Source organism: Rhinolophus sinicus, chromosome 6 (assembly GCF_057876585.1).
Source record: "Rhinolophus sinicus isolate RSI-liver-muscle chromosome 6, RSI-T2T, whole genome shotgun sequence".
NCBI lineage: Eukaryota > Metazoa > Chordata > Mammalia > Chiroptera > Rhinolophidae > Rhinolophus > Rhinolophus sinicus.
Window position 1 is genome coordinate 14819368 of NC_142506.1, and position 13468 is coordinate 14832835.

General features: G+C 38.0%; 1 protein-coding gene across 1 annotated transcript in view; it reads right to left on the reverse strand.

Annotated features, from left to right (window-relative positions):
- DEPTOR (DEP domain containing MTOR interacting protein) overlaps nt 1–13468 on the reverse strand; it is a 137514-nt gene that overhangs the window by 41466 nt on the left and 82580 nt on the right. The window contains exon 5 of the mRNA XM_088798965.1: nt 1790–1972. Coding sequence (XP_088655091.1) covers nt 1790–1972 — 183 coding nt within the window. The remainder of the gene's footprint in view (nt 1–1789; nt 1973–13468) is intronic.

Sequence of the window (13468 nt, forward strand, 5' to 3'; positions counted from 1 at the left end):
AGGCCGTTCCCTTTAGGTCTCTGAGCCTCAATTTCCCCAAATGTAAACTGGGACTAATGCTGTCTCATTGGACTGGTGCAAGGAGTGGATTACATAATGTGCGAAAGTACTCAGCTACCTAAAATAGTATTTCAAGGCTACTGAGCCCATGCTGAACAGTCCCTGGAAGGAAGTAAATTGCATGCTGGCTGTACGCTTAATGAATCAACAGTACTAAGAAGTGCCTCCTGATTTAATAGGAAATCATGAATCAGCCAGAGCCATGGCAAAGGAGATTAAAATACAGAGTACATATTTAGGTTTTGAAAGTGTATGTGAGGCAGTGGCTTCGATGACCTGATCTGCTTCTCTCGGCCACAGAGCTGGCAAGGAGTGGAGAGCCAGGTATATGATGGAATGAAAGAGGCCAAGGAAAAAACTCTGCTTAGTGCCTGGCACATGGGAAGCACAAAATAAATGCTGGCTTTTAAGGTGACCACTGTTGTTACTCTAGCACCCTCTCACCATCGTCACTTATTCAGGTCTGTTGGGACCATTTAAGAAACAGGCAAACCTTAGGACTCACAAGAACGTGAATGGCTGCTCCGCATTTGCAGAAGACAAACTCAAGAGGACACAACTGGCTTGTGTCTAAGCACAGGCTCAGGCTGCTGCCCTTGGCTAGTGCTTCCTCTCCCAGAGCAGCTCTTGCTTTGTTCTCTCTTCCATCCCATCTATGTCTAAGGAATCTGGGATGTGGGAAGTTGGGGAGGGGATAGTACAGTAACAGAGGCACGAAAGACAGAAGTGGTGCGAGAGCCAGCTCTGTCCACCACTTTCTGGCTGTGTCACCTCTGGTAAGCCAAGCAATTCCTCCACGCCTCAGTTTCTTCACCTGTAAAATGGAAATAAGAGCAACATCTTTCCTCTTCAAGTTATTATGAGAATTCAATGAGAACGTTCATGCAACCAAGCTTGACTCAGTGCCGGGGCACAGAAAGTTCTCAATACAGTTGCAGGTGTTCTCATGGTCACGTGCTGTATGTAACCAAGGCACCCATTGTCATTTTGCCCTGAGTTTCATTCAGGTGAAGCCCAGAGGTCCCCAACGTCAGGCCAACCAGTTCCTTGAGTCAATGCCAAGTTTTCAGAGGAGCTCAAGATACCTCTGGAAGCACCTCAGCCTCTTACACAGAACGACACATCAAGGTAACCTTTTCTGGATGAGTGGGGTGATCTCGGCGAACTCAGTCACAAACATTATCACGTGAACACCGTCATTTCTGTCAGGGTTGATGGTAAATACAAAACTGTTTGACCTCACATGTAATGTCCCAGGCTGCTGCGCTTTATTTATCATCCCCTCTGTCTGCTTTTCACACTTCTTGTTCTGTGTCACTGATTGATCATGGATTGACAGCCAGTTGCCTTTTAGTTGTAATATGCTCTCAGAAGTCCTTTTTCATCCTTAAAATATGTAGCTTTTCAATGTTGTGATTTTAGAAACTGAGTCATTAATGATATGTAGGAATTGTTTAAAAATGAAAAGTAAGTAATGTCTGAGGGAGAGCTTTGCGAGGTCTTCTATAATTCAACTACATTAATTTTATAAAACAGATTTCATGACATCTAAGTTGAGTGCCTGGGATCAATTTGGTGGCGTTTTCTTTTTTTAAATTCTTGGCATACTTATTGGTAATGAATAAACAGATATTTGCTGGAAAACAGAATTTCACACAAGGGAGATATTACTATATTGTTTCTCAAAAGACAAAAACATGTGATCCAGAGAACAATGGAAAGGCCATACCTGACATAAAACTGGTAGATTTCCGATTGTCGTGGCTCTGCTTTCTTAGGCAGAAGGGACTGTCGTGCGTTTCCTGGGAGGGGGATTTTTCATTGAGCAGCTCCATTAGCCTTCGCCTCCGCCGGAAGTTCATTCTGAACTGGTAGAGAAGGTTGCTGTCCACAAAAGGATGCTTGTTGGACACTGAGGAACAGAAACAACAGGTGAAGATGTCTGGCATCCCGGCCACTGAGCACGGCAGCCGGAGGTCTCAGCGAACTGGGGCAAAAGTCTTAAGAAAGAGTTCAGTTCTACAGATGCCACCTTGTCACCCACACATGGTCCAAATCCTTTCCATGTGTCAAGTACCTTAAAAACCTGCTAATCAATGTCTCTGGAGGAACTCTGCCTGACCTCACCCACAATCCAAGTTATACTCTTCCTGGTGTTGTCATCGCCCGATTTTACCTCCATCAGAGCCCTTATCACACTGCACTCTCATTGTTCCGCTTACATCTTGGCCTTTCCCACTAAACTCTAGGCTCTTTGGTGCACTGATCATGGCTTCATTGAGTCGTGTGTCCCCAGTGCCCAAGTACAGTGCTTGCCCCATAGCAACACGTCCATTTATTTGTCTAAACTTTTTATTTTGAAATAATTATAGACTCACAGAATATAAAAGAATAAAAATAAATGACAAACAAAAAACCCAAACAACAACAAAAAGTTATGGAGTCACAGACAGTTGCAAAAATAATAGACCACATATTGTATATGATTCCATTCATATGAAATATCCAAGACAAAGAAATCTACACAGACAAAGTGGATTGGTAGTTGCCAGGGATTGGAGCGGGTCTAAGAGGCAAGGTTGTATTGGCTTATGTGTTGGATTTATTTTTGAGGTGGTGAAACTGTTCTAACCTTGAGTATAGTGATGACTGCACACATCTGTGAATACACTGAAAAACGAGTGAACGGTACACTTTAAATGGGAATATTGTACGAGGCATGACAATTAAGTTCACGAACTCATCCTAGAAAAAGTACTACATACCTCATTGCTGAATATCACTACAGTCACCTTTAAAGTACTCCCCTTGGGAAGCTATGCGCCGATGCCAGTGCCTAGTCTACCCTTCAAAGCAATTTTGGAACTCTTTTTCTGGAATGGCCATCAGAGCTGTTGTCACATTACCCTTGATGTCCTCAATGTCATCAAAATGCCTTCCTTTCAATATTTCCTTTATCTCCGGGTAAAGAAAGAAGTCATTCGGGGCAGATCAGGTGAGTAGGAAGGGTGTTCCAATAGCGTTATTTGTTTCCTGGCTAAAAACTCCCTCACAGACAGTGTCATGTGAGCTGGTGCATTGTCGTGATGCAAGAGCCATGAATTGTTGGCAAAAAGTTCAGGCCGTCTAACTTTTTCACGCAGCCTTTTCAGCACTTCCAAATAGTAAACTTGATTAACTGTTTGTCCAGTTGGTACACATTCATCATGAATAATCCCTCTGATATCAAAAAAGGTTAGCAATATCGCTGCAACAAGTCCACGAACGTAATTGTCTGACCTGGTATGGTATGTGAACTCTATTGCAATAAAGCGGTTAAAATCAACAACTACAGGTAGTACAGAGGATTCCTATGTGCCCTTCACCCAGATTCCCCCAATAGCAATTTCTTACATAAGTAACTATAGTATAGTATCAAAGCAGGACATTTGCATCAGTATAATCTATAGACCTTATTCAGATTTCACCAGTTTTCACATACACTCATTTGTATTTGTATGTGTGTGTGTGTGTGTGTGTGTGTGTGTGTATGTAGTTCTATGCAATTTTGCCACATGTAGATTTGTGTAACCACCACCACACTGGAGACACAGAACTAGTCCACCATGACAGAGGAACTCCCTCATGCTACCCCTTTTAGCCTCCCCCTCCACGTCCCTAATGCCTGGCAACCACTAATATGTTCTCCATCTCTATAATGTTAACTTTTTGAAATATTATATAAATGCCTCTCTCAGGACGTAGCCATTTAAGATTGATGTTTAATGAAATGGCTATCCAGTGATAATAACTGGTTAACTCCTAAGGAAAATCTATCCTTTAGAGAGCCTAAGCATGCCAGGCTGTCACCTCCAAATCAGTCACAATCGCTTCATACAGCATTTTCTATGAATCCAACACTAGTTTAATGCTTTCTATGCATCAATTATTTTCATGGTAACAACAGCCCACAGTAAAGATAAACCCAGAGAAGACATAGGAAAAGGCAGAGGTAGAAATAGAACTACAGTATCTGACTCCAGAATTCAGGTTCCAAACCACTACTCTCAACTCGCCGTGTGAGAAACAATTCCTGTGCTTGTGGAGGTTCCCATAAATAATTGAAAGAATGACAGAATCTTTACACTGTAAACGAAATAGAGAAGAGTAATGCAGCACATCTCCACAGAAGATCAACAGCAATGTTGATGTCAAAACAGGTATTTGAATATTAAACTCTTTTGGGTCTATGGTCAGTCTCAAAAGGAGCCCTATTCTACTTGCCTGGAGTTATGAAATGTGGGGTTTTAATCCAGTTATTCTGTTCTTTTTCAAGTTGATTGTTATCTCTGCTGTAACACAAATTTCTTTCCTACTGATTGACAGTGATAGGCAGTCAGAACTCCTACAGCTTTGAAATAAATTGAGAGGGTTTTGTTTGTTTATTTGGTTGTTTTGTTTTTGTTTTCAGCACGACAGATCAAAACATGGTTTTCGTTAAATATTCTATATTCATTTTGTGAGAGCTTCACTGAGATACAATTCATATAACCATATAATTCACCCATTGAATGTGTATAGTTCTATGGCTTTTAGTAGTTTACCAGAGTTGTACATCCCATCATCACAATCAAGTTTAAAATATTTGTATCACCCCAAAAAGAATCCCCACACTTTTTAGCCATCACCTCCAATCTGCCCTTAACCCCTAGTCCCGGGCAACCATCCATCTATTTTCTGTCTCTACAGATTTGTCTATTCCGGGCATTTCATATAAATAGAATCAGACACTATGTGGTCCATCGTGACTGGTCACTTTCACTTAGCATGTTTATAAGGTTCACCCATGTCATAGCATGTATCAGTACTTCAATCCTTTTTATTGCCAAATAATAGTCCATTGTACAGATACACCACATGTGTTTACCCATGCATCAGTTGATGCACATTTGAATCATTTCCCTTTGTGGTTATGAACAATGCTCAACACTCACGTACAAAATTTTGTGTGTGGACATATGTTTTTATTCCTCTTGGGTTGATAGCTAGGAGTAGAATGGGAGGACTATGTGGTAACTCTATATTTGAGGATTTGAGGAACTTCCAGACTCTTCTCCAAAGAGGATGCCCCATTATACATTCCCACTTACAGAATCCACATCCATAGCAACACCCGCCAGTGTCTATCTTTTTTATTATTCTTTTCCTAGTAGGTGGGCAGTGGTATCTTACTGCAGTTCTGATTTGCATTTTCCTGATGGTTAGTGATGTTGAGCACGCTTTTATGTGCTTATTGTCCATTTGTACATCTCCTTTGGAGAATTATCTATCCAGATCCTTTGTCCATTTTTTTAATTGGGTTGTCTTTTTGCTTAGTAGATTTTATTTTTTAAAGAGGTTTTAGGTTCACAGACCAGAGAGTACAGAGATTTCTCATATTCTCTTTGTCCCCCTGACATACAACATATCAAGGATGGTATAGTGACAGTTGATGAGCATATGTGGACACATCATTCTCCCCCAAAGTCCATAGTTTACATTCACCTTTGGTGTTGTATATTCTATGCATTTTGATAAGTGTAGAATGATATGTATCTATCATTATATCATACAAAAATAGTTCCATGATCCAAAAAATTCTCTGTGCTCTACCTATTCATCCCTCTGCCCTCACTAACCTTGGCAACCACTGATCTTTTTACTGTCTTCATAGTTTTGCATTTTCCAGATGTCATATAGTATGTAGCCCTTTCATACTGGCTCTTTCACTTAGGAATATGCATTTACAGTTCCTCCATGTCTTTTCATGGCCTGATCGCTCCTTTCTTTTTAGTCCTGAATCATATTCAACTGTGTGGGTATAACCCAGGTTACTTATCCATTCACCTGCTACAGGACGTCTTGGTTGCTTCCAAGTTTGGGCAATCATGAATAAAACTGCTATAAACATCCATGTGTGAGCTTTTTATGAACATGTTTTCAGCTCCTTTGGGTAAATACCAAGGAGCATGATTGCTGGATCAAATGGTAATAGTTTGTTTAGTTTTATAAGAAACTACCAAATTGTCTTCCAAAGTGCCTCTACCATTTTGCATTCCCATCATCAATGAATGAGATTTCCTGTTCATCCACATCCTTGCCAGCATTTGGCATTGTCAGTGTTTTGGATTCGGGCCATTCTAATAGGTGTGTAGTGATACACCATTGTTTTGCTCTGCAATTCCCTAATGACATGATATTGAGCATGTTTTCATGTTTATTTGTTATCTGTTTATTTTCTTTGGTGAGATGTCTGTTCAGGTCTTTGGTCCATTTTTTAAATCAGGTGGTTCATTTTCTACTTGTTGACTTTTGAATTCTTTGTATATTTTCGATAACAGTTCTTTTTTCAGATATGTCTTTTGCAAATATTTTCTCCCATTCTGTGAGTTGGCTTTTCACTTTCTTGATGGTATCCTCTGCAGCACAAAGATTTTAAATTCTGATTATGTCTATTTTTCTATTTTTATGTTTTTTTAATCTATTTTTCTTTTGCCACTTGAGCTTTTGGTGTCATGTCTAAGAAATCATTCTATGTGCATTTTTAAAATAGTTCTTCAATAAACATGAAGAACTGCTCTATATGAACTGACAAAATGGCAACTCTTCACAAATATATGTTCATGCCTGAATGTCTTATCCATATTATCTACTTAGAGCTTAAATGGGGAAGATGAAATGGAAATTGGAATGAAAAAATTTATTAGCACCTTTAAATCCAGTTCCAGTTTGCAAAACCCTTTACTTTTCTAATCAAAAAAGCTTTGCATGTTCATTTTTAAAAATTGAAAAATACAGAAAAACTCCCATGCCTTAAACAAAATAGAATTATTTATCTTTCCATCCACTTAACTATGCTGAGCAAATACGAAATTTGATAGAGAAGGATATTCTCCTTTGTTTCAGTATTTAAATATTGACTCATTTATATATATTCATTTACAGTATGAATACCAACAGGCCAATCGTGTGGAAAAAAAAAAAATCACTGCTTTAAGACCTAGGAATACAAAGAGAAATTACATGACAAATACTTGTTCTCAATAAACTTAAAGTCTAGCACAGGAAATAAAATGGGCTCACATGTAACTATAGTAAACGAAAGAAATTTCAAGTGTCTTAAGGAAATTATATATAAAGTGCTATGGAAAGTCAGAGGGGAGATTATTTTCAGCCAGTGGGTGAAACAAGATTCATTAAAAATTGTCATTAACTGAAAAATAAATGTACACAAATATGAAGCTTATTTGGAAGCATGATGGAAAAACCCAAAACAACGATCAAATCCAAAACATTAGAAGACAAAAGTTCAATATAACTTAACAACAATGAACCTTAAATGATTTTTTTCAGGGAGAAAAGATGGCTCAGACTCCTCTCTTCTACCAAGAAGAAAGAGAGACAACACGCCCAGTTGGCAGAGGCACTATTAGCTATTAGCAACCTGTTCTCTGACACCAAGTCCGGTGTTCCTTCCATTACCCTGCGACACGTCTCAGGTGGTCAAATGTTGACCTTTATCTTGATTTCTGTGATGGATGCACCGTCATTTCAGCCCACCGGCATTTAATAAAAGCCTGCGTGTCCACTAACTGCCCACTCTGCTGAAGTTTAGGCATAATAATACAACCAGTAGCTCATTTACTATTTGGCATCATACTAAGCACTTTATAAATATTATGTTATCCTCACAATAACACTGCAGAGTAGATACTGCTCTTATCTTTATTTTACAGTGCAAGAACTGAGACTTAGTCCAATAACTTGCCCAACTCCATACAAGCTAAGGCTTCTGAACCTAAAGCAACGTGTTTACCTAGAAACACAGGCTAGAAGCTATTGGAGAAGACTCTAGTAAAATGTTATCTAACACTCATTCCCAGTTTCATCACAGAATTTAATTTTTCTGTCACCCACATACCTAGTGATAGGCAGTCTTTTTGTGACACAGCATATTACAGGTATAACGTTTTTTTGTTTGTTTGTTTTCTTTCTTGATGGTGGGGGAGTATGTCTCTTTCCCCAACTAAGTCACCCGGTGTGGGAGCCCAGACTGTATCTTACTCATTATGGCACCCTCAAATCCTAGATACTATGTGTTTGGCTGAGTAGGTGCTCAGTAAATGGCTGCAAGTGAATGGTCCATGGTGGGGTGTCAGAGGATCAGGCAGCATCCAGGTCACAGCTAATTTTGAACTATTTAGTTACTAGTCTGGGCAACAGTTTTCCCCAAACCAATCTGTGGGCTCACGGTCGGCTAAAAAGAGTTTATTGGCTCATGGGGAATAATGCATTTAACTTTTCCTGTAACTAAGTATATTCCACTTAAAGTCTTTCCTTTATTCTGAAATTATATCATCACAATGTTGTTATTCATTTATCCATCCATTTATTCAACTTTTATTGAATTAGTTGGGTTACATGCCAGGTACTTTTCTTGTCCAGTGTTAAACAAAATGATGGTAAAAACAGATAGAAGGTTTTTTAAAAAATATTCATTCTTGGCTTTCTTGTTGTTGTTTTTTTGTTTGTTTGTTTTTACTGAAATTCAAAATTCTGTAAATCACTAGGAAAATAATATAACCCAATCCACTAGGTATCATATTAACTCCTTTATCAATAATGCTGATTCAACAGCCACCTTGAGTGTTTTACAAACAATTTTCATTCTGGGTCAATCCCAGCAAATGCAATGTATGGTTGTAACTGTATTTATCACCCACATTTGCTAATGAATAGCTCTTCTGGTTACATGAACATCAGAGTCTCAGAAAGGAGGGGCCTTCTGAAGGGTGTACCTCTGCCAACATGTAACCTAATGATTCATCTGGGTGTTTCACAGTCTTTAAATGGTGATAAACTATTCACCTTGCCTAAATGAATAATGATGGCCACAAAGACAAAGACCTTCAATTCATTGGTAGTTCTGCATGTTCTTAGTAAATAATACATGCTTGGATTTTGGAGATGCTGAATGCATCCTGGACCGAGAGATAAATAAGCCAAGTACATTTGATATAATATCTATAAATAGTGGCTCTTTTGTGGACAGTCAGATTTTCACATAAATTTACTACACCACTACATTCAATAACACAAATTTTCTAGGTAAATTATTTATTTCTGGAAACCTTTCCTGAATTTATTGTGATTTTAACTGTGATCCTCCAGTTAACTTTGGCAACAGTATCTTACATTATAACCTGAAAATACATAGCTCTGTACACATTTATCAAGACCTACTATTTGTACAGTGAATTACACAAAACACCGGCTTTGGCATAAAGAAATCCAGGAAAGCATTCTGAATCCAAACAAACTCCCTAACAGATAAAAGCACTTTAAAATTATTTTTAATTGAAATGGGAATCTCACTACTAATTTAATTTCCTCAGGCTTCAACTACCCAGCCAGAGTTTAATTTACACTCTTTCTCCATTCTCCACTTCCCCAGCTCTATACCACTGATAGCTAAAAGGGTAAACATACCATCTAAGATAAAATACAAGAATTACATTTAAATACTCCTTATTCATCACAGTCTCTCTTCAATAGTGTAGATGACCTTGAACATGCCCAAATCAGGGAAAACGAGGATGGTGAGATAGCAGATTATACACATTAAGCATAATGCCAAGCAGATTGTAAGCACTCAATCAGATGGCTGCTAGACGTATTGTGGTGATCACTTCATCAGGAAAATAAATTTTGAGTAACTACATTGTATATCTGAAACTAATATAATATTGTATATTAACTATATTTTCATAAAAAGTAAAACTACATTTAAAAAGTAAAATAAATTGTACCGTTATTATTTTGCAACCACTGTTGTTTTTACTGTTGTCATCATTTATTGACGATAGACTGCCACTTGGTTTATGGGAATTTAGTTTTATGAGGCACTATATTTAATGCCCCACTTCAATTCTCAAGGACTTAGAGACTCAGGAGCAGTCACCCTCTGTGAAACAAAAGTCTCCATGTATTCATCCTCCAACTGTGTGCCTGGCACAGATGGAGTCCAATTCTCTTCTCAGATTAAAGAAGTGACAAGTGCCCATGTTGCTTGCATTGTTTTCAATGAGTTATTTTGCTTTTAAAAGTGTATTTTTCCCCCTCACATTCAAGTTTTAATGACACGAACATTGAGGCACATACATTTGCTTTGTGAGTGTAGCCCTCGGTGTAACATAGATAATCGTAGTTACAAAAGCTGCAAGAGTGCAGGTAAACAGCCATAGTATAGCATCAATCAATCACACATGACATCCACTCACTTATTCAACAAATTAAGCACCTACTAAGTGTCCCACACTATCCCAGCTATCTATCTTAGCATGGTGATTGGAATATGACACCATCTGTTCATTCTTTCAAACTCATCAATACCAAACTCTGCTAAAAGAGACCTTGTTTCATACAAAAACAAAACAATTGAGACTTTTTCAAAAACTCCCTTTTTGCCCAATAACTTTTAGAAAATAGTATCATGCAATGGAAAGCAAAGGTTCTCGAGTCAGACGACCTGGGTTTTGGTCCCAATCCTGCAGCCTTCACTAGCAGTTATTTAGGCAACTTACTAAAATGTTTTAAGTCTCCGATTTTTTTGCAGTTAGGCTATGAAGAACACATAGGATAATTTATGGAAGAGATTTGGAATGGCTTCCGACATGTAGTGTTTTCAGTGTTCTTAGGCTCCTAAAGATTGACTTCATTTGGTCATTTAAGTTTCAGTAGAGAACTCATTTCTTCTCTTTTCTGTCCTCCTTTCAAAGATCACTTTGCTCATCTCCTACGAGAACTTCTGTCACCTCTTCACTCATGAAAAATATGAAATCTTAACCAGATATCCAGACCAAGTTTGGCAAGCATCCCACTAGAAGACATTTAAATCTCAGAAGTCGAAGGAAAGCAAGAAATGAACGAGTGAGTTAAGACAGGATGTTTTAGAAAGTAACTAGATTACAAAAGCCAAAGATTTCTTTTTTATAGCCATAAATTACATACGTGGTCTCAAGAAATAAACAACGGCTGCATGACATATAGTTTATATTCCAGAGAGAGAAAAGAGATGATTTTTTCTATACTTCAACTTGATATTCTCCATATTCAAAATAAAAATCCTTTGCTGCATAAACAACTTGGTATTTGTAAAACAGAGAAAAAATAACCTAAGAGCTAGGGGTAAAAAAATAAAGAGAAGGAAAGAAAAATCAAGGAGGAGAACAGTGATTGGTGTCTCCAAATCTTGAGGTTTTTTCTAAATCTTCCTTTCTCAGATCTCCATGTTATACAGGACCTTTATATTATAGTAAATGTTGTGATATATGCAATGCAACAAATTTTGTTCTTTGTTCCTTGAGAATATTAATCTCTAAACAGGAAGACATAAGAGACAATGTTCAAAGTTGGCATTCAATAGCTAATTATGGTCTTATCAACAGCTGTAATTGAAAACAGACAATTTTGTACTCAACCAATTTATAATTTCTGGGACTTTCCAAGCCTTCTCTTTTGCACTAGGGGAATTCTCTAGAGGCTTGCCTTAGTATTCAGCGAAACATAAAATAGGAGGAAGAACAGACACAACCAGAAAGTTGAAGCGATGTAAATACAACAGGATCTTATTGCTTAGGAAAGTAGGGGCTCTAGAAGCACTAAACTTACAATGTTGCTGATATTTGGTGAAAGAAAACAGATCCTATTCACTGTCTGCCATTACTTTTCAGAAAGCATGAGGGAAATGTCACGTAATCTACTAAAATAATAAAGTGACATTGGTCAGATACAGTCTTCTTTGTGGGGATAATGTAGCTGTTTTGGCCCTTATCAATTATTAGAATGATTTTTTTTTTTTTTTCAAACACAGCGTAATTTTTAAAAGCTGAATATCTAAAACGGGGGAAATTGGCTTCTGCTCCACTCTCACACACAGAGTAAGGATGAATATAAAATGTTATCATCAATGCAAAATCATATTACATAAGCTCAGTTGAATATAAGATATTTTAGGCTACTTATCTAGTTGGAGGGAGGAAGGTCACATACTTTCCTCCATCCTTGAAATGTTTGCTGGCAAATGACACAACACAACAGATATCATGAAACCAGTGACCTGAATCCAGCAGTGTGATAAGATGTACAGATTATCAACTGTTCCTTGAGTGGCACTTTTTTCTTTCTTTTCTTTTCTTTTCTTTTCTTTTCTTTTCTTTTCTTTTCTTTTCTTTTCTTTTCTTTTCTTTCTTTCTTTCTTTTCTTCTTTCTTTCTTTCTTTTCTCCTTTTTTTTTTTTTTTTTTTTTTTTGGTCTTTTTGGATGGCGCTTTTTAAAAAGGTAATCTTGGCTTTTGGATCACACAAACAATTGAGCAGAGTAGAAAGGGGGCTTAAACAGACATAGGAATACAGATAATGACGATTACGATGAGGAAGAAGAAAGGTCAGCTGCAAGGATGAGGCTGAGGGGGCCATGGCTGCAAACCTGCAAACCTGTGTCAAAACTAACAGTCTCCCAGGTCTCCTTAGAGCCAGAAGACCCTCACTAGCTGCTGTGGTTAGAAATCTTATCATCACTACATTCCACAATACAGAGGTGGGTGTAGCTCGCTACTTCACCTGGGACCAAAAAGGATGTCACTCTATCTTACGGACTCTCTCCATTGCCCTTTGCTTCCTTTTTTATCCCCTTCTGATCCCTGTATCTCCTCCTAAAAGGACCACTTAGGACATTGCATTGCTTAAGAGTTCCACAGACTTCAAGGATAAGCTGGTACATAATAGAAGATCTAGTCCTCAGACTTGGTGCTTCTAAAAGGCAAATAAACTCTGCGTATGAAAATGCTGCCCCCTGTTCGAGAAAAGCATCCGAGGAGCTGGTTTGGGAAACGAGGGTTTTTTGAATACTTGATATGCTAAAAATCATTTGAATTTCCCAGCCCCTCCAAGCCTGCTCGCTTCAAACTGGCCAGCCCCCACTAGCCAGATTGACACATTGCGTTTCTCACACAGGGATTTTGTACAACTGGGATTCTCAATTCAATACACTCTGCAATGGCTAAGAAAAAATAAAATAAAGTGAAAAGTACCCCCCCCAAAAAAAGAAAATGCTGCCACATCCCTGTCAATAAGACAAAAGTGTACAGTCGTTCCACATATCCAGGGATGAATTTGTACTCCTTTGGCTCCCTGCTCTGGCTAGATCAGTTCTACAGAGTGCAAACATCAGATAGCATTTAGTATGTTGCATATTTTTTTAAAAATCATCAAGACTAAAACATATTAATATTATGCTTCTTAATCTTGTTTGGTGGAAAATAGGCATTACATATTAACTACAACAGAATATTAAAGCTCTTTTTAAAAGAAAATCTGAGCTGTATATAAGGT